General features: G+C 46.6%; 2 protein-coding genes across 8 annotated transcripts in view; one reads left to right on the top strand and one right to left on the bottom strand.

The window, feature by feature from the left end:
* GDAP2 (ganglioside induced differentiation associated protein 2) overlaps positions 1-7,130 on the bottom strand; it is a 59,407-nt gene extending 52,277 nt beyond the window's left edge. Inside the window, exon 1 of one of the 3 annotated variants that reach the window (XM_037135111.2) lies at positions 6,944-7,130. The gene's annotated coding sequence lies outside the window, so the exon portion shown is untranslated. Of the gene's footprint in view, positions 1-4,448; positions 4,706-6,661; positions 6,832-6,943 lie in introns of those variants that run through there. The other 2 variants (XM_037135112.2, XM_053656085.1) reach the window with 2 other exon arrangements.
* Positions 7,131-7,209: 79 nt separating this feature from the next.
* The window catches only part of WDR3 (WD repeat domain 3), a 30,661-nt gene continuing 13,997 nt past the window's right edge, over positions 7,210-23,873 (top strand). The window contains exons 1-12 of one of the 5 annotated variants that reach the window (XM_037135107.2): positions 7,222-7,266; positions 8,440-8,527; positions 9,969-10,170; positions 11,136-11,345; positions 13,706-13,824; positions 15,286-15,364; positions 16,137-16,232; positions 18,929-19,042; positions 19,223-19,324; positions 19,776-19,873; positions 20,726-20,833; positions 21,361-21,591. In XM_037135107.2, coding sequence (XP_036991002.2) covers positions 10,000-10,170; positions 11,136-11,345; positions 13,706-13,824; positions 15,286-15,364; positions 16,137-16,232; positions 18,929-19,042; positions 19,223-19,324; positions 19,776-19,873; positions 20,726-20,833; positions 21,361-21,591 — 1,328 coding nt within the window. In that variant the 5' untranslated portion in view covers positions 7,222-7,266; positions 8,440-8,527; positions 9,969-9,999. Of the gene's footprint in view, positions 7,267-7,301; positions 7,509-8,439; positions 8,528-9,968; positions 10,171-11,135; positions 11,346-13,705; positions 13,825-15,285; positions 15,365-16,136; positions 16,233-18,928; positions 19,043-19,222; positions 19,325-19,775; positions 19,874-20,725; positions 20,834-21,360; positions 21,592-23,873 lie in introns of those variants that run through there. The other 4 variants (XM_037135109.2, XM_053656084.1, XM_053656083.1 and 1 more) reach the window with 4 other exon arrangements.

Raw genomic sequence — 23,873 nt, 5'->3', positions numbered from 1 at the left:
GACTGCTGTTACAGCCACGTAAATAGTCCACAAAAATCAATGTGCAACAAACAATTTTTTCTTTCAATTTTTTTCCAGCATTTTCAAAGCAGGAAGAAAGAGGGATTATTCAAGCACAAATTATTTACAGAGAATTACAGTCATTAAAATGATCACATGTCCACCCGTTCTCCTTTCCAGAAACACAGACTAGTCATTCAACACTCGATGAGTGTCTGCTTTCGGCAGGGAAAATGCTAGGTGCTGCCAGAGAGACAGAGGTAAGTGATGCGTGCGTTTTAAGGAGTTCAGTCTAATGATAACATGGAGGATACACTGAGTAAGGCAAAAATGGGAGGCAGGGAGGTCACTTCAAGTGAGAGATGATAAAGCTCTGAACTAACTGGAGAAGGAGGAGGAGACAGGATGGATTTAAGAGACAATATACCAAGAAAGAATTAACGGGATTCAACAACTTGCAGGATGTGTGCAGGTTAGTTGTAAGAAAATGCAGAAATTAAGAGGACAGTGATAGGAAGATACACAGTGTCAACTACTTCCGAGAGGTCAAGGGAAATTTAACATGAGAAAGGGATACTTCATTTGCCAATAGGCCAGAGAGCAATTTCAGTAAAAAGCCAGATTGATTCATTCCACAAATCTCTGTAAGTGTCTTTCGTGTGTCATGTGTCGTAGGCACTGGGGACACACTGGCTAAGTAAGAGCAAGTCCGCGCCTGCACAGAGGTTGCGCCTCCTGGAGAAGAACTGGTAAACCCCGATCAAACCAGCCAAGCAGCCGTCCATCAGAATAACTGCAGGAAAGGAGTGTGGGGACAGAAGTGGTGACAGAATGAGGAGAGAGCTAAATTAAGGGAGGGGACAAGCCCTGTGAAGCCCCAGAGGGTGTTTCAGGCAGAGGACACAGTGAGTGCAAAGGCCAAAAGGCCAGGTGGGGGCTGGAGCCACCCGGGAAGAGCACAGCGGCTGGTCTGGCTGGAGGAGAATGAGCAATGAGCTAGGTACCGAGTGGCAGGTGAGGAGGCTGCTGAGAGAGGGGAAGACCAGATGATGCTGTTTGTATCCCATAACAGTAACTTTAGATCTTACTGTAAATATAAGTGCATCTTGATGGAGATAATGACTTAATATAAATAACTTCAGAAGAGTATGCTAGGGGCCAAGACTCAGGGCAGAGACTGGTAGAAAACAATGCAGTAATCGACTGTATGTGAGACAGTGAGGAAGGTGGCCAGAAATGGTTGGATTTGGAACATATTTTAAGTCTAGAGTCAACAAGATTTGCTAAATGAATATGAAAGGTGAGGGAAACAAACAGAATCAAAGATACCTCTACATTTCTTACTTGAGCAACTGAGTAGACGGTCATGATATTTACAGAGAAGGGAAAAGGCTGGAGAAGGTTGTGAAGTGATAATCAATGTATTTTTTCCTTTTACATTTTTTGCATGTGTTAAGTATGAGATGCCCATTAAATGGCGAAGTATTTATGTCAAACGTGCAATTGACTATATGAGGCTAGAGCTCAGAGGAGAGATCAGGCTACAGATATAAATATGAAACTCTCAGCATACAGACAGTATTTAAAGCTTTGGGAACTGGACAGAATCACCAAGAGAGGAAATGCAAACATATAAGAGATCCAAGATCCCAGGGCTGAGTCCTAAAGCGGAATTTAGAGGTCGGAATGAGGACAAGTCAAAACATGAGATGTGGAAGGGACTGATAAGAAGGGAAAGGACACCGGGAAAGTATAACAGCCTCAAAGCCAAGTGAAGAAAGTAACTAAGAAGAAAGGATCAGAAAGGATCAGCCACTGAAAGGTTGAGGAACAGGACTGAGAATTGATTAGTGGGTTTGGTAAATTGGAGGTTGCCAGTAACACTGAACACACGTAAGAGATGACTAGGGAATAAAAGCTGGCATGTGAGCTTCTTGACAATTTCTCTGTATGATCCTCATGTGTGTTGTTAAGAGCCATGGAGAACAAACATGACCTTCTACGCCTAATGCCTTGGTGTCTCGTGCTGAAGACACGGGATCCTAACACTGCAGACGTGGGAATGAGCCACGGACCTGACACACGACGCTAATTCCTGTACCAACACTGTGTGGTAGGAAACGGTCATTTATGTAGCTTTCAGATAGGCCTTGTAGATCATTACACTGTTAGTGGTGGAGTTGGACCTTGGTCCTTGAATTCAGATAAGAGAATTCAAAGCCAAGACTCTAGTGAAAGAGGTTTATTTAGCCCTTTTAGAAAGAAAGTCACAGAGGCAGAAGAAGTCAGCTAGCTGAGCTGCATGGACACAAGAAACGAGTTACAGGGGCAAAAGAAGGACCCCTGGAGCTAAGGAGAAAGGAAGCCAAAGATACACGTCTAAGGAAAGAAAGAGGGGAGAGGCACAGGTGAGTGAGTGAGTGAGTGAGAGAGCTTGCGTGCTTGCGCCAGTGAGCTCGTGCACACAGGCATCAGGGTTCCTGGTCTCCAGGGTTTCTGTTTTCTAAAAGCAGGAAATTTTAGGGGCGGTCTCAGGGGAGGACCTCAATAAAACAGTCACCAGCTCTCCAGTGTGTCCTTTCAGGGTCCGGTCTCTACTGATCGGTGGCACCAGAGTAGGGGTCACTGATCATTGTAGCTGATGCTGATGTCAGCCACGGGGCCACATCCTCTGGTTTTGTTTCTTTTATGGGCCTGGAGCTAAAAGAAAACTAAGGCCTAAAGGTCACCGGAATTTGACGAAAACTCTCTGTCTCTGGGGCTTTGTTCCTAGGGATTATTTGATGCTGATCAGGGCCTCACTGTCCTGAGGGCTTAGTGCTTAACTAAGTGAGTGGTCCTACAAGGGCTTGTATGGGAGAGTGTTTGAGGTTGTTCTCTGCCCTCCTTGTTCCTCCTCTGGGGGGTGGGGGGTCTAAACTATGGACAAGCCAGGAGTGGAGAGGTCACCCTGGGGGTGAGGTCCTAGCCCTTAACAGTGGCTTCTCTACTGTTGCCCCTTGCTAAGCACCCGGGACTTCCTGCCCCGGGGACATTTCGTTCCCAGCCTCTCATTCCCCTTCCACTCCTGCCAGTCTCACTGCCCGCTCTATCAGAGCCCCAACACAACTGCTGGACAGGATGCTTTTTGACATTAAGTACTCCTCTGAGGTTACTTTGAAACAAACTAATTTTATCCGGAAGTTTGTATTTAGTCCACCCAATCGGCCTTTGAAATTGGAGGCACCGCCAGTTCTGCTGACCTGTTCCCGAATATTCAGACTTGAACAATGTGCAGGCCGAGCAGAGGACACACACAGCCCGCACAGGCTTTTCGCTTGCTTGACTGGTCCTCTAAGAGACGGGACCTCACCAGGTCAACTCTCCGTCACAGCGGGACCTGTCCTTCCCTTCGGTCTGCCTATTCTTCAAAAATTTTCCTACCCAGTTTCTTCAGAAATGTAAACTTCTGTTTTCACCACTTAACTTTTGAAAAGTAACCTGCTTTGCAGCTCTGCTTCCTTTTCCGCCCTTTATTCAACCCCTGCAGTTCTGCTTCCATCTCTGTAACAAGGCTAAAGCCGCCCTTTCGAAATCAACACTAGCTCCCCAGATGTCAAAGCCAAAAGCTGACCAACTTTTAGCTGCAATTACTATTGACTGTTCCCTCCCTGAAACTCTGTTATCTTCTCTGACAGTTCATATCAGGTGTTCTTCACTATCTCCAAACTCATCTTGTCAGTACAATGTGTTGTATCTTCTTCCCAGACCTTAAAAGCCATTGTGACCCAGGAGACACTGGATGTTAAGTGAGCAGTGAACAGTCGGGGGGGCTTTTTCACAGGGCAGAGTTCAATGGCATTGTAGGGGCAGTTAACTGAGGGGGAATTCTTTTCCAGCTCCAGCTCTAAACAGAAATTTATCTTTCCGACCAAAAAGAAATTTCAATTGCCCATACCCCAACATGTACACCTTGGCAATAAAGTGAATGGAGCCCCGGAGCCAAGCTAGGCAGGGAAATCTGATTCCTGATCCCTAAGGAACTGTGCTTTTTAATATTCTTGGGGTCACAGACCCCTTTGAAAATCACAAGAGCGATAAAGACCCTTTCACCACCCACAATGTGAGGACATGAGCTCATACAAGCACAGACTTGCAAATAACTAACTTTGAGAGGGTTCCCAGACTCAGATGAAGAATCCCAGTGATAGGAAGATGCAGAGGGCTCGGGTGAGGAAGGCAGTGAAGGAGGGGAAGGCTCCAGTAAGTTATGGCTATAGCCAGAATTTTGGATAAATGAGGGTGAAGATTTTTCAATGAAAATCAACTGATCAGTTCTGTACTTTAAACAGGTTCATAAGCAAACATGAAACATTAGTATTAAAAAAAAAAGTCTCCTGAAAAAAAGACATTTCTGTCCCAGGATCAAAAAATACATGGAACAACCAAGATTCCAGAATGGATCGTACCTCTTTCTGTAGCCATGCTGTCTTCAGGGTTATCTTCAGTACCTTCACGGATGAAGGCCCAAAGACACTATGTATCCTTAATAACTGAAGTACATGAGTACAAATGGCTCTAATTACACTGTGGCTTCTCTTTTTTCTCACTCTTGTCATCTTTTAGTTTAAGAAGTCCTTCTAAATTAGTGTTTCATATGAATAACTGGATTGGCTAGAGAGATTAGATTTTTATTGCTCAAGACTGAACAGAGCCCTGGCTGGGTAGCTCTGTTAGAGCATCACCCTGATATACCAAGGCTGCACATTCAATCCCTGGCCAGGTGCAACAACAAAATTGATGTTTTTCTCTCTCTCTCACTTTCTCTTGAAAAACAATTTTTTTAAAGGACTGAATAGAATTAACCTGAATATCTTGGATCGCTGTCGCAAAACAACCTGATAGTTGTCTGGATAAAAAGAAAACGGTATCATTTTCCACCGGAAAACAAGAACTTTAAATCTGTTCACTCATTCTTCAAAATCCTTATACTGACTAGACAGGGCTAGATAAAACCACAAAGAGAACTGCCCTTGCTTTTGACCTCCCTTTTTGACCAGCTCGATTTTACTGCTTTTGCATAAATGACAGGTTTAACATTCTTTACCTTTTTGTATTTCAATATTTAAAACTTCAGGGTCCATTAGTTATTTGTGTACAATACCCCTACTGGAACATCAGCTCTACTACATTTAAGTCATTCCATGCAAATGAAAATAATGGAAAAACAAACAAGTGTTCAAACATGTCAACAATAAATACAGTATAACCAAAACATTTCTAAGCCATGTCAGTGGCTCAGGTCAAATTTAACACCATCATTCAAAAACATCCAAAGCACATGCTGTGACGATGCATTAGTAGTAGCGTATTCATATTGAAAGAGTTTTATTACTATTTCCAATGATAAGTATTAATACACTGAGCAACTGAAAACCAATAAGAAACCAGAGTGATACTGGTGAATAGTTAGTATATGTATTGGGGTTTTTAAAAATGCATAATCTTAGCACTCAATCATAGTTGCTCTTATACCAACTTTTATTATAATATTTTTTCCATTTGTGGTTGTCCTGTTTATATTTAACATTTAATATAAGAGAATTTTTAAGGTAAAATGACTCATTCAAATATAAAAATGAATATGTGTTCAAGATTTTTTTAACTCCCAAGAGAACCAGGCAGATGAAAGACAAAGGCAATCCCAAAGCTGGGTACATTTAATAAATTAGGAATATTGAAATGAATGTACGAGATACTAAAACTTCTACTGAGCCTCTAAAAGGACAAAATTTGCATGTTTAGACAAAAATTATTTAGTACTGACCTTAGTTATCTACAATTTACACAGTTGTAAAATAGCTTTTTTGGAATCAGATAATCCAAGGGGTGTCACCCAGTTAATACCTAGGCAAGTAAGTTTTCTACTGAAGCAGACATTTTTCTCTATAATAATACAATGCGCATCGCCTATAGGGCATATTAACCATACACACTTAAATGTTCCCTTTCCCACCAAACTTTGAAATAATGGACTGTCACAATTTCCTCACATTCATCCAACCCACAGCAATCTTGTTTCAAAACATCTATACTGCAACACGTATCTATGGTCTCATGATACCCATTCTCCACTATTGCAATTTTCTTGAACATGAAAGACTAGCTGAACATGCCTTAAAAACTCAAGAAACTTTTGAAGAAAATCAGATAATGTAGATAAAAGTCTAATTTCTAGGCTAGCTGCAGACATCTCGTTCAATAAGAGAAAACAGAGGCTTATTTCTTTTGTATAACGTACGCATTAGCTTTCATTTTCCACAGTTACAGACATCAGGACTTATTTCTGAGCACTTCTATGCAGCCCAAGAGTGGGCAGAACTTCAAGAGAGAAAAGGTAATTCCCACTAGGTAACACAGCACCTAAGCCTCAACTGCGGAGGAAGGAGGAATCAGCTCTGGGTCATTTCACCCTCAAGCAGTCAGGGAGCGAAAACACAAAGCCAGAACAATGTCACTCGAGGGACTGCGGGGTTACAGACAATTCGAAACGTAGAGCTCATCGCCCACCCAGCCCTGACTCTAGCTGCTCCCGGGTCGTGGAACGCCCAGTCAACCCCAGCGGCAACACAGACTCCACTCTGACACTATAACCAGCAGGCCTCCCGACGCTCTATTTCACCTGCATCCTAGGGCGCGCGCCTCTCCCGTGACTCTAGCAACACTGTTCCTGTGCCCGAGGCTGCCTACCCTCTCTCTTCTCCTGGACAAGACGTCCCCGACAGCACGTCGGGCGAGCGGAACCCAACAGCTGGAGGAAGACGCAGCAGGCTCCTTCTACAGAACGGTCAGAACTGACCCCCGCCCCGGACCCCCAGCCCGCGCCCCCAGCCCCCGCACCTCCCGCCGCGCCCCCGGGCCGCTATGCCCCGCCTCCCCTCCCGGCCTGTGCCCCGCCTCTCACAGCACTCAGGCGGTCCCATCCGGGCGGCTGGCGAGGCGGGTTAAGTTCCTCGTAGAAAGCGGCCGAGCTGCATTCCGAACCTCTCTCCGGAAAGCTCAGTGGGTAAGGACAATCAACGTGCCAGGAAGCTGGAGAGACCAGCTGCCAGATCGCGGGACTGCGAAATACTGACTTCCGTTCCCCGGCTGATGCTAGCCAATCAGAGCCCGGGTATTACGTTATTTCCGCTCTGGAGGCCGGGCAGAGGAGGGTCCAGGAGCGATGCCGGAAGGGGTGGATCCGGTGGGCGGGTCCGAGCGTAAGGATCCCTCGTGGAGGCAGAGGTGAGTGCAGGAAAGTGCGGCGGCCTAAAGCCTTATCTCTGCTACTCTGGTTTGTAGGGTCCTTGCTGAGGTCCTCGTGGTGGCCGCAGCGGACGAAGCGGCGGTGGGAATTGGCGTCGGTCCTTGGGATGGAGGGATACCTGGACGGTCGCGAACCCCACCGCGCACCTGGAGGCCGCCCGAGTCTGCACGGGGCTGGCGCGTGCCCTAGCCCGCCTGAGGGTGCACGGGCAGCGTCGTCGGTGTGCAGAATCCCTCTCACCCTCTCCTGATTTAAGACTCAGTTTAGGGACGTCTGATAACTCTCTTACCACGCCCCAGCCCTTCAGCATCATAGAAGCAACATGTTTGGGGGGGGGGGGGCTGTGTGTTAGGAAGCAGGGATAGTAGGGTTGCCGGGGAAGGTTAGGTCGTCATCTCTCTCCAAAAGGCGTGGAGATCTGTGCCCATGAGACAAGTGATCGATGCCACGTTGTATGGAAAAGGCTGCGAGAATCGGACCAGCCCCGAAGAAAGGGGGCCTCAGGATAATGTTGATTAAAATAGGTAGACGATAGAATGCTTCTTGTGTTAGGTGACAGGAACTATACGAAGGCAAGGTGGCAGGACCAGGAAGGAAACCAACTAGCTTGACGAGAGAATAAAGAGGGATAGGTAGGATGAGTTCTTGGAAACTGCAAACAGTTTAGCCCTTTCAAGGGTTTTGGGGTAGGGACAGTGCATGTGGAAAGGGTAGGATGGTAGTATTATGACTTTTATTTTATTTTATACCTAAAATCAAGCCACTGAGGTGCCTATGGTACTTTAAAAAAATTTTTTTATTTGTTCACTTTCAGAGAGAGGGGAAGAGAAGGAGAAAGAGAAACATCAACAGGGGGTTGCCTTTTGTGCACCCTGTACAAGGGACCTGGCCTGACTGGGAATCGAACTGCAAATCTTTGGTTCGCAGGCTGGCACTCAGTCCACTGGCTACACCAGCCAGGGCCTAGTAACTCATTTAATGAACAAAATTGCTATGTGTATCTAAAGAACTGTGTATGTTTACTCAGTTACATATCAGTTATAATACACAGACAGTCCCGAGTTAGGTTTTTTCTATTTTGCCATGTTGCAAAGGTGATACACATTCAGTAGAAACTGAACTTTGAATGTTAAATTTTGATCTTTTCCCAGGTTAACTAAATATATGCCGAATGATCCTCTTGGGAGTTGGGCAGTGGCAGTGAGCTGCAGCTCCCGTCAGCCACGTCGGATCACAAAGGTAAACTACCAACTGTGCCCAAACAGAGGCTAATGTAATTGTTCTTGAGCACATTTAAGGGAGACCAGCCTAAGCTGTGATGTTTGGTAGGTTAGGCATATTAAATGTGTCTTCAACGTACAATACTTTAAACTGACAACGGATCTATCAGGATGTTCCCTCCATTGTAAGTTAAGAAGCATCTGTTGTAACCACTCTTTAAGTCTCAGCTGCTATGATAATATTTTTTGATAATGAGCCAACAGCTTCTACAAGGTTTTAAGCCTGAGTGGCTAGGCTTCCATCTCTTAAAGTCACAAAAAAATAAGAGGGATTCAGGAAGCAAGGTAGGTTTGGTTTTAGACATGTTAAATGTGATGCTGGATAGTGTTCAAATGGGGATGTCTAGTTAGTAATCACAGATGTGCACAGAACTGGAAATAGATGTGGTACTCCCTGGGCACAGGCAGGCTGTATAACATCTCCAAGGGAAGTACTGTGGGAAGACTGGGTAAATAGCCAGGAACCATTATGAGGAACAACTGCAGTGAAGGAATAAGGTGGATTGGGACGGTATTCATCAAATGGTCTAGGTTACTAGGATTACCGCCTCGCTGATACTATCTCTCCTTGATTTTTCACTGGCTTTATGTTGGTTCCTATGGTAAGAGAAGGGAGGCCACTGAGTTGCCTGGGAGTTTCCAGGCCTACTCTTTACTTCTCCATATCAAGAGCAGATGGGCTTGGCTTCTTTTCTCCTTCATGTATTGTCTTGCTTATCCATGACCAGTGTTTTCAGTGAATTTGATTTAGCGCAAGAACTACGGTGTCTTTCAAAGACAGTGTGCCAAGTACTGTGCCGTTTTCTGTGCCGAGGGGAGGTGGCAGCCCTGACTTGGCAATCAAGGGCCAAGTCAGATCTCAAAGCGAGGAACCAAAAAACATCTTGGGGGGGCCCCCAGACCTACTAAATTGACATAGCCTGGGGGACGGGGCAGTGGGTCCCTGCCATCTGTTTTAAGAAGCGCCCAGAAGATCTGGATACCCGCTAGGGTGTGAGAACCACTGTGCCAGAAGGTCAGTGCCACGAGGTCGGGTATTTTATCTTCCTGTGGCTTGTCTAATCAGTGAGTCTTCAGTAAATGTTCACCGATACGTATTTTCAGTCTCAGATCTCAGTCTCAATGTAGAAACTTAGATGGCGGTCGAATGGGCAGAAGCTAATTGTTCAGCTGCACTGGGGCCGTGTGTCAGGTGTGTGAGAGGGGTGTGGCAGTGTGACCAGTCTGGAGTGCGATGAACGAGGGGTTGCATGTTGAATCATCAGTGAATAAAAAATTAAGACGTCCGGGTATTTTACATGGTTCATTTAGGTTCGCCACATGATAAACAATTGGCGTTTGCTAGCCTAGCAGAACCAAGGTGCCCAAAGAACTGAGTTTGCCTTCATTTGCCTGCGCAGCTGCCTCATCTGTGGATTCCGACCTTTCGACATGGGTCTCACCAAGCAGTACCTGCGCTATGTCGCCAGTGCGGTCTTCGGCCTAATCGGCAGCCAAAAAGGCAATATTGTCTTCGTGACACTTCGTGGTGAAAAAGGGCGCTACGTGGCAGTGCCAGCCTGTGAACATGTCTTCGTCTGGGACCTAAGGAAAGGAGAGAAGGTGAGCCAGAAATCCCGTGGGTCGGGGTCGATGTGTGGGTGCGTGAGGGTGGAGAGGCAGGAGAGGGAGCGCTCTGATTTATCGGGCACAGGATTTTTGGGTGTGTGCCCCTAGGAGGCACATCTTGGCGGGGGTGGGGGGGTTGAGATAGCCAGGTATCGGGTTCTCTGGTGTGGCTCTGCACTGAATTCTGAAAACCACAACCAAAGAGGGCCTTACTTCTAGGTAGATATTTGTAGTGACATGTGCAGGTCGTTATTTGTAATCATGATTCCCCACGTTTGTCCCTAACTTACCACTTCTCTATTTTCAGCTGCTTCTACTTGTCCTCATGACCAGTGATAAGATTTAGACATTTAAAAGGAATAGTTCTCTGCTGGGTTGACTGAATCTTTTTCTTTTTTTACTTATACAGATGAGGCCCAGGTTGTTAAACTAGCCTTTGATACTTTATACAGTTCTAAATTCCATAAACCTACCACTTCTGCCAAACCACCCACGGGCATTTTGGTCTTGCCCACTCACTGTGGCTCCTAACAGGTTAATACTTTGATACTTGTTGCTACGCAGAGTCCTTTTTCTGGTGCCTTGGAGGTGGGTGCTTCATCTTAGAAGATGAGGCCATGTTAATGCAAGGCTGCGTTTATAGCCCTTTAGGGAAAATCATTTTGTGCTGACATAGGATAAGGATTTAGTAACTCATTCCATTGCCTGGGGAATTTTTGCATGTATTTTGCTAATGTAGAGTTTCAGATAAAGTAATTTTACTTTTCCTTGCATGTTTTCATTGCCCACTATAAATAGTGATTCCTACATTAAAGAACTTCAGATGGATTGCGGAGTTTCATTTATAAGAGTGATTTGGAGTTATTGGTGCGTTTAGTTTTATGGCGCCTGATTATTCCCACACTTTCCCCTGTTGACTCGCTTAACTCCTGTACTTTTTTTTGATTCTGTGATTTCAGATCCTTATCCTTCGGGGGCTGAAGCAGGAAGTCACATGCTTGTGCCCCTCCCCAGATGGGCTGCACTTGGCTGTGGGCTATGAGGACGGGTCTGTTCGCATCTTCAGTCTCCTGAGTGGGGAGGGAAACGTGACCTTCAATGGGCACAAGGCAGCCATCACCTCCCTGAAGTATGATCAGCTAGGAGGCAGGCTGGCTTCAGGGTCCAAGGTGAGACTTTTTATCAGGTGCCCAGCCTGAGCTCCGGGAAAGGAGTGTAAGGCCTGTGCTTATGTGGGTCGTTCACAGAAATTGTTGGGGAAACGATGGGCATGTTGTATACAGAACAGGGGCGATGGTTGAGACAGAGTGAGAAGGATGGGTCCGAATTGGGGGTTTTGTGCTTCCAGTCACGTTATCCAATCGGAGCCAGTTCAGTAGGGAGTGAGGTGAGGAGGCGCGAGGTCAGTGCTGCGTAACATCAGTGCGGAAGTGCTACCCAAACAGTGCCCAGCGGAAAAGCCAGGTTGGAAAAGGAGAGACAAAACGAGAATTCTTTTCCGATGAGTTTGGTAAGATGGGTAGCCTTCCTGTATCTCAAAGCCAGAAAATATAATATAAAAGATCCCATTTATAACCACATATTAAGTAACAGAGAAATACTGGGAAACTGAACTGAAGGATGTAACAGAAGACTGGACTAGCGGCACGCACGCTGTCCTTGAATGCGGAGGCAAAGTATGGAAAAGATGCTGGTGTTTTCTAATTAACTTGTACCGTGAAAGCAATTTAAATAAATATCCCGACAGGTTCTTGTTGTTTTTAGAATGTGATCAAAAGATTTAGAAGCAAATATGGAAAAAAGTCAAACACCAGAATCTTGGGAAAGAAGGCTAATAAAAAGAGGGTTTTAATTTAGTTTTGTTTTCCCCCAGGGTTAGATTTTTTTTGGAGATTTCATTTGTTAAAATGCATTATGCCGTAATTTAAAACATGTCATTTTAATCTGCTATTGATGCAAATAGATTATTGCAACCTAATGAGAGTCCCAGAAACAAATCTCCTTTTCTATTCCTAATTAGTATATTTTAGAGATATTTCTGATGAGCAGAAAAGTGATGGATGACTTACATAATGTTATTCTGACAATTGGCTGACTATGTGGGGGGATATTTAAATGAAGTTAAAGCTTTCCCTCATTTCATGCACTAAAATGAGCCACAGATTCAAGGCAAATACTATGGAGCAAGACGTATTTTAAGTAAAGTAGAAGATACATAAGTAAGTATTTGCCTGATACCAAGGGGGAAAAGGACTTGGAGCATATCAGCAAAGAAGGGCACTATAAAGGAAAAAAGATCGATGGATACGAATACTTCAATTTAGAACATCTGTACGTTTGAAAATATATAGGAAAGTTGTTCAGAGTGAATCCTAGCAGCTCTCATCACAGGGAGGAAATATTTTTCCTTTTTCTTAATTGTCTGTCTGTGAGAAGACAGGTGTTAGCCCAACCCGTTCGGTCCTCATTGCACGACCCGAGCACGTCACACCATCGTGGTGCACGCCTGAAACTCATCCAGAGATGTCGGCCGCTTTGTTTTCAGTAAAACGGGGTGGGGGGAGGGTAAAGACAGGGAATGTATATAATATTTTAAATACCGAAAGGAAGGATTAATGTCATTTGTCTCTTAACAACTTACAATCAAGTGAGAAAGAAGACCTATGTAGACAAAAGCCATGACTCGGCAGCTGGGAGAGGCACAGGTGGCCAGTAGTGGCCACAGGTCAGGTACGGATGTCCCACTGGGACTCAGAAATCCAAGTCAAATCCAGATGGAGAGGGCAGTTTTCACGGGTGAGATTGGCCGTGGTTTTTGAGAAGCTGATAATGCTCAGAGCTGAGGGAATGGGGGCATAGGCTGTGTTGTCCGCACCCCTGGTCGGCCCAGCCCTGCTGGAGAGGACCTTGATGGTGTGAATTACAAACCTGAAAAATGGAGATACCTCTTAACTGGAGAATATCCCCTCAGAGTATTTATTCTGGTCAGAGAGATATATATATAAAGATTTATCTGCAAGAATGTTCATTTTCACATTTATAATGGTAGAATATTGGAAACTACCTAAATGGCTAAAACAGAGAAAAATTTAAATAAATTAAGGCATATCCTTGGGATTATTATGACTGAAGAATGAGAGAAGCCTGGAAGGGCATGAAAAATGGAAATGTACTAAATGGAAAAGGGGAAAAGGTTTGAAAAATCACAGGAATAGCGTGGTGCCAGTTTCCTGCTGGGAAAGCAGCCACCTGGGTATGCAGGGTCCGGCACAAGTCATGCCCCCTTTTAAATGACAAAATCATAGCCATAGCACACTCAAGCACACCCCATGACACTTCCGGTGTGGTGTTCACATTAGAACTGTACACTGTTATATCCATTTTAGTGCTCTGCCAACACTTAAGCAGGCCTTGCGCCGGATTTTCTACAAGGACTGTGTGTAGATTGCCTTTGTAACAGGAACATCACATCCCATCGTCGGGCCTCACGTGGTGAAGAAAACGCTCCCGTGTTATTCGATCCCTTTAGGACACAGACATTATCGTGTGGGACGTGATCAATGAAAGTGGCCTCTACCGTCTGAAGGGGCACAAGGACGCCGTCACACAAGCGTTGTTCGTACGAGAAAGGAATCTGCTGGTCAGCAGGTAAAGAAATGCCAGTTTCACTGCCGGCTCTTTTCCGGGTGAACTCACCGGAAAGGGTTTTAAAGAGGGAGTTCGCTTTGTTCCTTACTCATTGTCAGCCTTCCACTCGAGCTCGTGAGGTGGCTTCCTCTGCTTCTCTCTCTCCTCCCCCCCCCAGGATTGTAGCATCCACCCAGAGTTATTTATAGCATTTGACGGTTTCGCTTCCTGGTCTGTCATTATTTTCCCCTGATACCAGCTTTTCCGTGTTCCTTAGCCTCTTGACCTGTCTTCTGTGGAACGAGCTGTCCGCTTTCCGGACCCAGAGAGTCAGGAAGGCACGAGAGGAAGCACTGGGCCCATGTGACTGCCCAGTGTTTGATGCAGCCTGTCTTTGAGAAGAAGCCTACTTCGTATTTGGGCTTTCCGACATTTGTTAGGTTGAACCCTTCGAAACTTTCACTTGTGTGGGTCAAAAATGATAGGTCAGGTGTCAGCAGTTTTATATTAACCTAATATAATAATTATCATTCCTAAGGAATGGTAATTTCCTGGCCACCCAGGAAAGTTTGGGACACCGAGGTTGGCCAGGCAGCAGTTAGCAGAGCCGTAGGGACGACTCAGAAGTGGAGAAGGAGCAGCGAGCGCTGTGCCGGGGGCGGCCGGTGCCTCTGGGGAGGGTGCAGGACAGAGGGCTCCGTGCACACAACAGACTCAGTGAGAGAACAAATCACAGCTCCGTTCGACGTACGCGCTACAGTCCAGGGAACGTAAAGGAGGTGGGACTGGGTAGGAAAGACTGTAAATCGGGTTTTCATTGTTTGGGGTTTTTTCCCCACTGTGGTCAGGAAGGAGGATTTTACTAGGTTTGTATTCGTGAGGAGGCAGGGAAGAACAGAGATCATTGGCAGAGAAATTAAGAGCCGTTTGAAACGGGAGGTTTTGAGACTAGTGCTGAAGAGCCTGATTTGGGGTCTGTAGAGAACCCTGAACCAGTGGAAACCCAGCAGACTGAGACTATCTGAGAGTACTGGGTGTGACGCGGGAACAGCAGCGGGCAGGGAGACCAGCTGGGGAGCTGTCAGTATAATCCAGGCAGTAGGACTTACATTCAGGATGTGTCCAGAAATGGAGTGGAAGGAATCAAGGCTTAGTGACCTCCCAGAGGTGGCATTTTCAGGACGTGGAGCAGGCGAGGTCTGCGGAGTGTCTGTTAGATGACGTGCAAGGGTGTTCGTGCCGTGACGATGAGAGTGACGGGCAACAAGCTACTTTTGTGTTTACAGGTGAAACATTATTTTCTGCCTACATAGCCACATGGAGAGTTCAGATCCTTTACTTTTGAAAGGAAAGCCTGGGCAGGATAGCAACATTGGGCCTTCTCGCTGTGTGTTACCTTGTCAAGGCTCCAGATGAGACCTTGACCTCCCTGTCGGTTTTGCAGTTCTTCCTAACGAGAGTTTCCGCTGTTTCTTCTTCCAGCGGGAAAGACACCGTGGTGAAATGGTGGGACCTCGATACCCAGCACTGCTTCAAAACAATGGTGGGCCACCGAACTGAGGTACAGGGAGGCTCCCGGCCCAGGGAAGGGAGGGCAAGGCCGGGGAAAGGCTGGTTTCCTCTCTGGTCCTTTCACGGCTGCTGGGATTGTCGAGAGACAGAAGTTGATGGGGTGGAGAAAGTGCCAGCCATCAGAGCAGATACTGGCATTTACTAAAAATTGGCCTTGGATAAGTTGTTAATCTGTAAATATTCAAATGGTAGTCCTTATACTGGTTCCCTGAACGTGGATCTCTTCAGTAGAGAGCACGAAATATAATACACCTTTGCATCTTACTCTGTGCTTTGTTCGTAGCAGGCTTTCAAAAACACACCTGGAGTATATGAGGAGAAAAAGCCAGTTAGATTCTGTGACTATTGATTTGCAACAGTGTTGCTATTCTTACTGTTTAGTTTTTGGATATTGGAGCCTGAACATTATGTTATGGACGTGAATGGAGCTCCTTTTACTTTCGAGGCAAAGGAAGATCAGGCTTAAAAATCTTCACTGAGTGGGCTCTCACTAGGATTTATGTGAACAGCCATTCTGTAAGTTTAAGGACAGGGAACTGCAGAGGAATGTCTGGTTGTCACATGGACGACAGTTTTACCACGGGCCATTTTCCCTTTGGAACAGTGGAATTCGTCCTAGTATGTGCTGAAAGGGTTGCCCTGATCCAAAGTTCTGCAAGTGCCAAAGAGATTCCCCTACAATATACTGAAAGTTGGGCTATGACATTGTACATCCTGGAGTCTTACGAGCTCTGTTATTTGAATATGTTTATACTCTCTAGGTGTGGGGCTTGGTTCTGGTGTCAGAAGAAAAGCGACTCATCACGGGGGCCTCTGACAGTGAGCTGAGGGCTTGGGACATCGCCTACCTGCAGGAGGTAATCACTTGTTTCCGACTGGGTCCCCAGGTGCCTGTCTTGGTTCAGCAGGTTTAGAGGCTCATTGACTTTAGAGTGAGCTGTCATCTTTGAGCCCTTCGCACAGCATCATGGGTACTGTAGAAATGCCACCACATGAATGACCTGCCACCTGCAGAGAAACTTCATTCCACACTCCGCTGCCCTCAGTGATGGGGGCTCAGAAGGATGGCTTTGGGCGTGTAGCTCCCGGTGATGCTAATGTTTTAAATCATGGGATTCTCAGCCTGATATTCCTGGACCTTTGGGTACCCATGGTGGAGTTCTGACACCTGTGACCCTTTCCCCTCAGACAAAAATCTGTGTAAAGTCTGTGCCTTGATAGATGGGTATACTCTGAGAAGGTCTCTTGCTTTTTCTCGGATCCTCAAAAATTGCGTGAGGAGAAAAGGTGACGCCCCATAGCAGTAGCTAGAGTCAGGTGGGTGGTGTGTCCAGGAGCCATTCCAGTGGCTTCTACAACAGTAGGCTTATTTTTTTCTATTTAAGGAAAAAGTGTAACCTCCCTTGCAATGCCTTTGCAATTTGGAGTGCCAATTAAAATCTTTCCATCTAGAATACAGTCAGTCTTCCAGCTGAGAAGATTTTGAAGTTAATGGAGAGTCGATCATCCTTTTGTCTGACTCTTGTTGCTAAACAGTAGTCCTTAGAAACTCTGGAAAGTTATTGGAGATAGTATAGCGAGACCGTGTTTGGTGTGCATGCGTTCCAGTCAGTTTTTTTTTTTTTTTAATTATTTATTTATTTATTTTTAAAAAATTGATTATGCTGTTACAGTTGTTCTATTCCCCCCTTCATTCCCCTCCACCCTGTCCCCCCATCCCCACCATTACCCCCCTTTAGTTTATGTCCATGTGTCTCAAGTCCTTTAGGTTCTATATTTCCCATGCTATTCTTGCCCCCCCCATCTATTTTCTATCTAGTGTCTATGCTACTTATTTTCTGTACCTTCTCCCCCCATCTCCTCCTCCCACTCCCCTGTTACTAACCCTCCTTGAGATCTTCATTTCTATGTTTCCACTCCTGATCTAGCTGTTCTTTTAGTTTGCTTTCGTTTTAGGTGTGGTTGTTAATAACTGTGAGCTTGTTGTTCTTTCACTGTTCATGTTTCTTTAACTTCTTTTTCTTAGATAAGTCCCTTTAACATTTCATATAATAAGGGCTTGGTGATGATGAACTCCTTGAATTTGGTCTTATCTGAGAAGCACCTTATCTGTCCTTCCATTCTAAATGAAAGTTTTGCTGGATAGAGCAATCTTGGTTGTAGGTCTTTAGATTTCATGACTTGGAATATTTCTTTCCAGCCCCTTCTTGCCTGTAAGGTCTCTTTTGAGAAATCTGCTGACAGTCTGATGGGGACTCCTTTGTAGGTGATTGTCCCCTTATCTCTTGCTGCTTCTAGGATTCTCTCCTTCATTTTAATTTTGGCTAATGTAATTATGATATGCCTTGGTGTGTTTCTTCTTGAGTCCAACTTTTTTGGTACTCTCTGGGCTTCTTGGATTTCTTGGAAGTCTATTTCCTTTGCCAGATTGGGGAAATTTTCTTTTATTATTTGTTCAAATAATTTTTCCACTGGTGGTTGTGTCTTTCCCCCTTCTGGTACCCCTATAATTCGGATATTGGAGCGTTTAAAGATGTCCTGGAGGTTCCTAAGACTCTCCTCATTTCTTTGAATTGTTGCTCCTTGGCTCTTTTCTGTTTGGCCATTATTTGCTTTCTTCTGGTCCACTCCATTGATTTTAGTCCCAGTTTCCTTTTCATCTCTATGGGTTTCCTGTGGAATTCCATTCATTTCCCTTAATTTAGCCTTCATATGTTTCTCTAATTTGTGGCTATAATCAACCAGATCTGTGAGGAAGCTGATGACCAGTGTTTTAAACTGTGCGTCTGAGAGTTTTGCTATTTCTTCGTCGCTTAGATTTATCTCTGGGGCTTTGAGGTCTTCCTGCGACATTTTTGGTCTGTTCTGGCCCTTTAAATGTGAGAAGCGGCGCCTTGGACTCCCAGGTCGCTGGGTTGTGACGCTGTATGTGGGGGCGTGGTCAGAGCGGGGAAATGGCGGCGCTCTCTATCGCCGACGCAGCGGGGGTCCAACCGCCCACTCCCTCGCTCGCGCGCAATTAGGCAACCGCAGTCAACACGCTGCACCGCCTCCCCACTGTCTCCTCTGCAGTTGCTCACCCGGTGGGTTTGCTCGGTCGCTCACTAGGTCCAATCCTGCGTTTGGAACCCGTGCGTCTGGATTCGCGCGTCTGGATTCCGCGCCCGGGTCCGACCGAGCCCTCCTGTGCAACTCCTCACCAGACGCCGGTTTCGCCCCTTACCGGTCGGGCTGAAGAATTTGTTGTTAGCGGACTTCCGAAAAGTTCAGTTTTCCGTGTTCTGGTTTTGTTTTCTGATGCTAATATTTAGTTGTCCCTAAACTTGGTTGTGTGAGGAGGCACGGCACATCCACCTATACCTCCATCTTGGCGGAAGTCCCCAGTCAGTTTTTAATACGTTCCGATAGATGCCCTCCCCCCGAAGAGGTCTGATTAGAGGGATCAGTCCCTGGAAGTTATTAGTGGCCCACAGGAACGGTTTTCGAGTCATTAGGGTTAAGAGTCACCGCCTGGGACACATTTTTTTCAGATTTTCCCATTTTTATAAAACAGATTGAAGATCTAGAAGAACCAGAGCCCAAGAAGATCAAGGGGTCTTCCCCTGGAATGCGGGCCCCGCAGGAAGCGGAGGATGGCACCCTCGGGACGGAGGAAGCCCCTGAGGATGTAACTCATTTTTGTTCCTTTAACTGAGCTGAGTGGTGGGAAGGGTGAGAATTGTAACTAAACGTGGAGTGCCCGGCATCCTTGGAGGGAACGTCCGTGTCATCTGCATTTCGTGGAATCAGACCTTTCCAGAGGTTCAGCAGGACTTACATTGACCTTCACGTGTTGCTTCTTCTGTAGCGCATCCTTACGTGCAGAAAAGTTGGTTCCATCATGCGGGAAGGAAGGGACAGAGTCGTGAACCTCGCAACCGACAGGACGGGCAGGATTCTCGCTTGCCACGTGAGTACCAGACGTAGGAGAAAATCACAGGACAAGGCCGGTCCTTTCAGAGACTTGGTCTTTCCTAGGCAGTGGGGAAATGAATTTTCTTGGATCGTGTTAAGAAATCATTACACGATCCTGTGTCGACTTATCGTCCCTGGCTTCTAAGAGCATAATGACAACGATAATTGCTGTAACTGTTCTTATTAGCAACCATTCATTAGGCACCTGCTTTTCTAAGCTATTTAAAAGCACCAACTCCTACCTAGTCTTCAGAGCAGCGCTGTGAGTGGGCGGAGGTGTCCACACCCTCACAGAGGAAGGAGACCTGAGTGCAGGGAGGCGGAGCTGTCTGAGGCCCTGCAACCAGTCAGGGGGGAAGAGGACTTGTTACTGTTTGGTCCTCACTGGGGAAGAGCAAAATTGCAGGTCGCCCGTCCGGGACTACAGCAGCCTTTCATCTTTCTAGGGAACCGACTCCGTGCTGGAAGTGTTCTGTGTCCTTTCCAAAGAGGAGATTCAGAGGAAAATGGAGAAGAAGATGAAGAAGGCTAGGAAGAAAGCCAAGTATGTTTCCTTAACACTTACTGACAATACAGTATTCTGTGCCTCAGAGTACTCATAGAGAAACTGGGTTTTTAAGGAAACACTCTATTACCAATTACTGTTAAAAGCTGGACATTTTGTGGCTTGATGGTAGTCCAGGTTTTTAATTTATATTCTGTAGGACTGCCTCATAACTAGTGCGCTCCTAAGTCTTGAACCCAGAGCCCCACTGAACTAGAAAGACTGTACAGATTTTTTAAAATAGTTTTTAAATGCTTTAATTCTTGGAGGCTAGCTGCGTGTCCTCAGCGACAGCCGTCTCCTAGTGCTAACCCTCAGGATTATGAGAAGGCTGGTTGGACGGTTATGTGTGAAGTTTAGAGGCGATGTAACCCCGAAATGGGTCATTGTAAGCATAGAAATCGGTGCCCCGGTGGCCGAAATTCATCAAGTCTCAGAGAAATAAAAAGTGGTCTGACTTGGCAACTCTCGAAATCTCTGGTTTATGTGACGTGATTGCATTGGTAAGTGCAGGTTCATGGATTTTCTAAAAAGTCCTGAAGTTAGAAAATTGACCAGAAATATTTCCGTGGAATACTTTAAAACAAAGACTCGTCCCCAGGAAATGATATGGGCTGTCGCATCTCCATCTGGGGAGAAGACCCCTTCAGTGGAATAACGCCATGTATTTCTGATGCTGTCGTTCACAAAGCATTTTTTCTGCGAACACTGTGTTAATTCTCTTGGGGATCCTGTGTGGTTAGTGACCCTCCAAGATCACACCAATTGTTGGTGTCTGCCAGAACGTGACTCAGGTAATAGCAAAGCTTATTCTAGGAAAGTGGTCGCATGACTGTCTTTTTCTTCCTCTAGAGCAAATTCTGGCAAAGGGGAGGAGGAAGACCCGGAAGTCAGTGTCGAAATGACTCTGCAAGATGAAATCCAACGGGTGACCAGTATCAGAACTGCCGCCAAGATCAAGTGAGTGGAAACGCAGGGTGTGGAGTGCCCGAGGGCTCGGGGTGCCGTGGGGCAGCAAGCTGCAGAGTGTGTGTGCTTTGTCACGCCCTTTGGAAGCAGTCTGTACGAGTACATGTTTGGGGACAGCGATCGTGGGACACCTGTGTAAACTTGGCTCCTGTCACCCTCGCCCCAGACCCACTTACTCATCGTCTCACGTTTGTTTTATTGTAACACCTTTCACCTGTTGGTTTACTACTCTTTCCTGATGCCAATTAAAAAGAAAGATGTATATACCTCATGTTCTGAAAGGATTTAAGGTCACTTAGAAAAGATGCACAAAAACGAGGTATGTGTGAGATCCAGTGTCTGTGCCCAGATTTCTTTAATTAACTGTTCTCCAGTGCTCAGAGCACTCTGTGGAGTCCTGTAGACTCATGCAGAGGTCTTGTAGATTGAGGACATTGCAAAGCCTTTTTTCTGGAAAAGGCTTTAACCTTGTGAGCTAAGATAGTAGCTGAGACATTAATGAATATTTTCTCCTGCAGATCCTTCGACCTGATTCATTCACCTCAAGGGGAGTTAAAAGCTGTCTTCCTGCTACAGAACAACTTGGTGGAGTTATATTCACTGAATCCCTCAACGCCTGCTGCTCAGCCTGTGAGGATGAGCAGGGTGACCCTTGGGGGGCATCGCAGTGACGTGCGGACTTTGTCGTTCAGCTCGGATAACATCGCTGTTCTTTCCGCAGCGGCCGACTCCATTAAGATCTGGAACAGGTTCGTGAAACGACACTTCCTATAGCTTTATCCAGCAGTGTCTTCTTCCCTTGGACTTAGTTTTTGATACTCCTCATGGCTACTTATGGGTTTTTTTAAGGCCTTAAGTACAGTTCCCCCCAAATGTATCTTCAGTGCTTTTTGAGCATGGGCCTGTGGAGTCTGGAGTAGGAAAAGTTGTCTTTTTTTTTTCATACAAAAAATTCAAACTTAATTCCACATCTAAAGCTTGTAGCTGTACTTGGCTAGAGAAAACCAAATGTACTGCCTACTTTTTAAATTGAGGTAGGCTTTTCATGATGTCTGGTCACTTCACTGTAACCCCTTCATTGCTCACTTTGCGAGGTGACTGTTTCTTTGTCCAGCGCCTCAAGGCTGGGGCCTTGCTTCCCGCTTCACTGGAACATGGGACCCTCCACAAAACGTTCACATGCTCCCGTTACGCCTTCTGACGTAGCTGCACCTGCCTCCACGTTATCCGCCCTTCCTCGTAGCCCCGCGTTGGAGCCCCGAACAAAGTTAATCATAATTGCGCATTCAGGTCTTGCTCATCTCCCCTCCCAGCATCTTCCTCCTCCTGCATCGGAAGTTTTCCCTTCCTGTGAGGCCATCCCAGCTCCCGGCTTCACGGGAACAGCAGCCCAGTCTCATAGCTCCCCGCCTCCCCGTGGTTGCTTTTCCCCACTGTGTCTTCCTCTGTCCCCGGCTGGCCTTCATCTTCACCTTTGCACCAGAACCACTCTGGGCACCTCAGCAGTGAGCTTGTTCCTGAGCCCAGTGACCATAAGCTGCATTCGACACTCTCTGCTTGAACTGATAACTTTCTCCTCTTTGAGACGCTTTTTTGACTTTCATTGCTTCCTTTTGTGGCTGTTCTTTCTGTCTTTTCTGGATCCTTCTTACCCTTGGTGTTGGGACCTTTTCTGTCTATACTCAGCTCTGCGATCTTGAGCCCTGGGCTTTCTCTGTGCTGATCACACGTAAATTTGTAGGTCCAGCCTTTGCCTCTCGTTGAACGTCAGGCTCACTTATCCAAACCCTTTGTTGGATCAGCACCTGGAGGTCTAGTAGGATTTTCGTCTCAGATTTTCACGTGTCCCGAACCACACCTCTGGTCTTCATTTCTTCAACAACCGTCCCACCCGCTGTTCCCGCAAACCTCCCCATCTTAGTGAAACCGGTTGGGGGGCTGCAAATAGTTCTGGGTCTCCTGTTGTCTGTCCCCGTTGAGCCAGGAAACAGAGACAGGGATTGCAGTATAAGTGGCCTTTATTACTATCAGAGGCCGGCAGTCTGAGAAGGTGGAGGGTGAAAACCCTGCCACCTTCCCTTGAGCAAGTCGATAGAGGGGAAACGTGGGAATTTGCGAGGGGCAGTTCCTGGGGGAGCACAGATGTGCTGTTCCTGTTGCGGGGGCACCTGAAAGTGGAGCCCGCAGCCCCTTCCCGAGCTGGCTCCTCTGTCAGCCTTCCTCTCTTCCCGACCCCTGTGGTTTACAGCCAGGGACGTGGTGGTCTGGTTGGGGAGGAGAGGGGTAACCCATTCACTTCAGTGTCCCTGGTTCTGGGACATGAGGCCCAGCGATTCGCCAGCTGGCTATAAATTGCGCAAGCTGCTTGGCCGTGTTTAATTTTCTTACCTCATTTCCCCATTCCTCTCGCCCAGGACTTTCCCGGCTTCTCACTGTCCTGTCTCATCAGTGCGTAGTTACTCCCTTCCAGTTGTTCCGGCCCAAATCCTTGTAGCCGTTCTCGATCCTCTCTCACATCCCACATCCAGTTCGTGAGCAAATCCTATCCGCTTTACCCCCAAAACTTAATCTGGAATCCAGCCACTTTTTAACACCTGTGCTGCCAGCTGCCGCCGCCCCCTTCCCCGCCCCCGAGTTCCCAGGACCATCGTCTTGCCGGGATCGCTTCCTTACTGGCCCCTCTCTCAGCTGTTCTCAGCACAGCAGCCCAGTGGGCTTTTTATAACAGACGTCTTACCACGTCCAGTAGCTCCCTGTCACTCCAACGAAAAGCCGAAGTCCTCCCAGACGTCCCTCTCACTGCTGCCCCTTCTGCTCCCGGGAGCCACGCCGGCCTTTCTGTCGTCCGTTCAATGCAACAAGAACCCGCCTGCGTCGTGGCTTCTGTGCTCCCTGCCCTTCCTGCCCGGCACCATCTTGCCCTGCATCCGCATCCAGGGGCAGTCTGCTGCCCCCCCCCCCAGCACTCGCCCCAGCTCCTGTGTTGTGTTTCTCTGTGGCACCTCAGTCACCGGATATACCAACACTTGCT

The sequence above is a fragment of the Artibeus jamaicensis genome, unplaced genomic scaffold, assembly GCF_021234435.1.
Source record: "Artibeus jamaicensis isolate MK-2021 breed Jamaican fruit bat unplaced genomic scaffold, CSHL_Jam_final scaffold_1689, whole genome shotgun sequence".
Lineage (NCBI taxonomy): Eukaryota > Metazoa > Chordata > Mammalia > Chiroptera > Phyllostomidae > Artibeus > Artibeus jamaicensis.
This window is presented reverse-complemented; position numbering and strand designations above follow the sequence as displayed.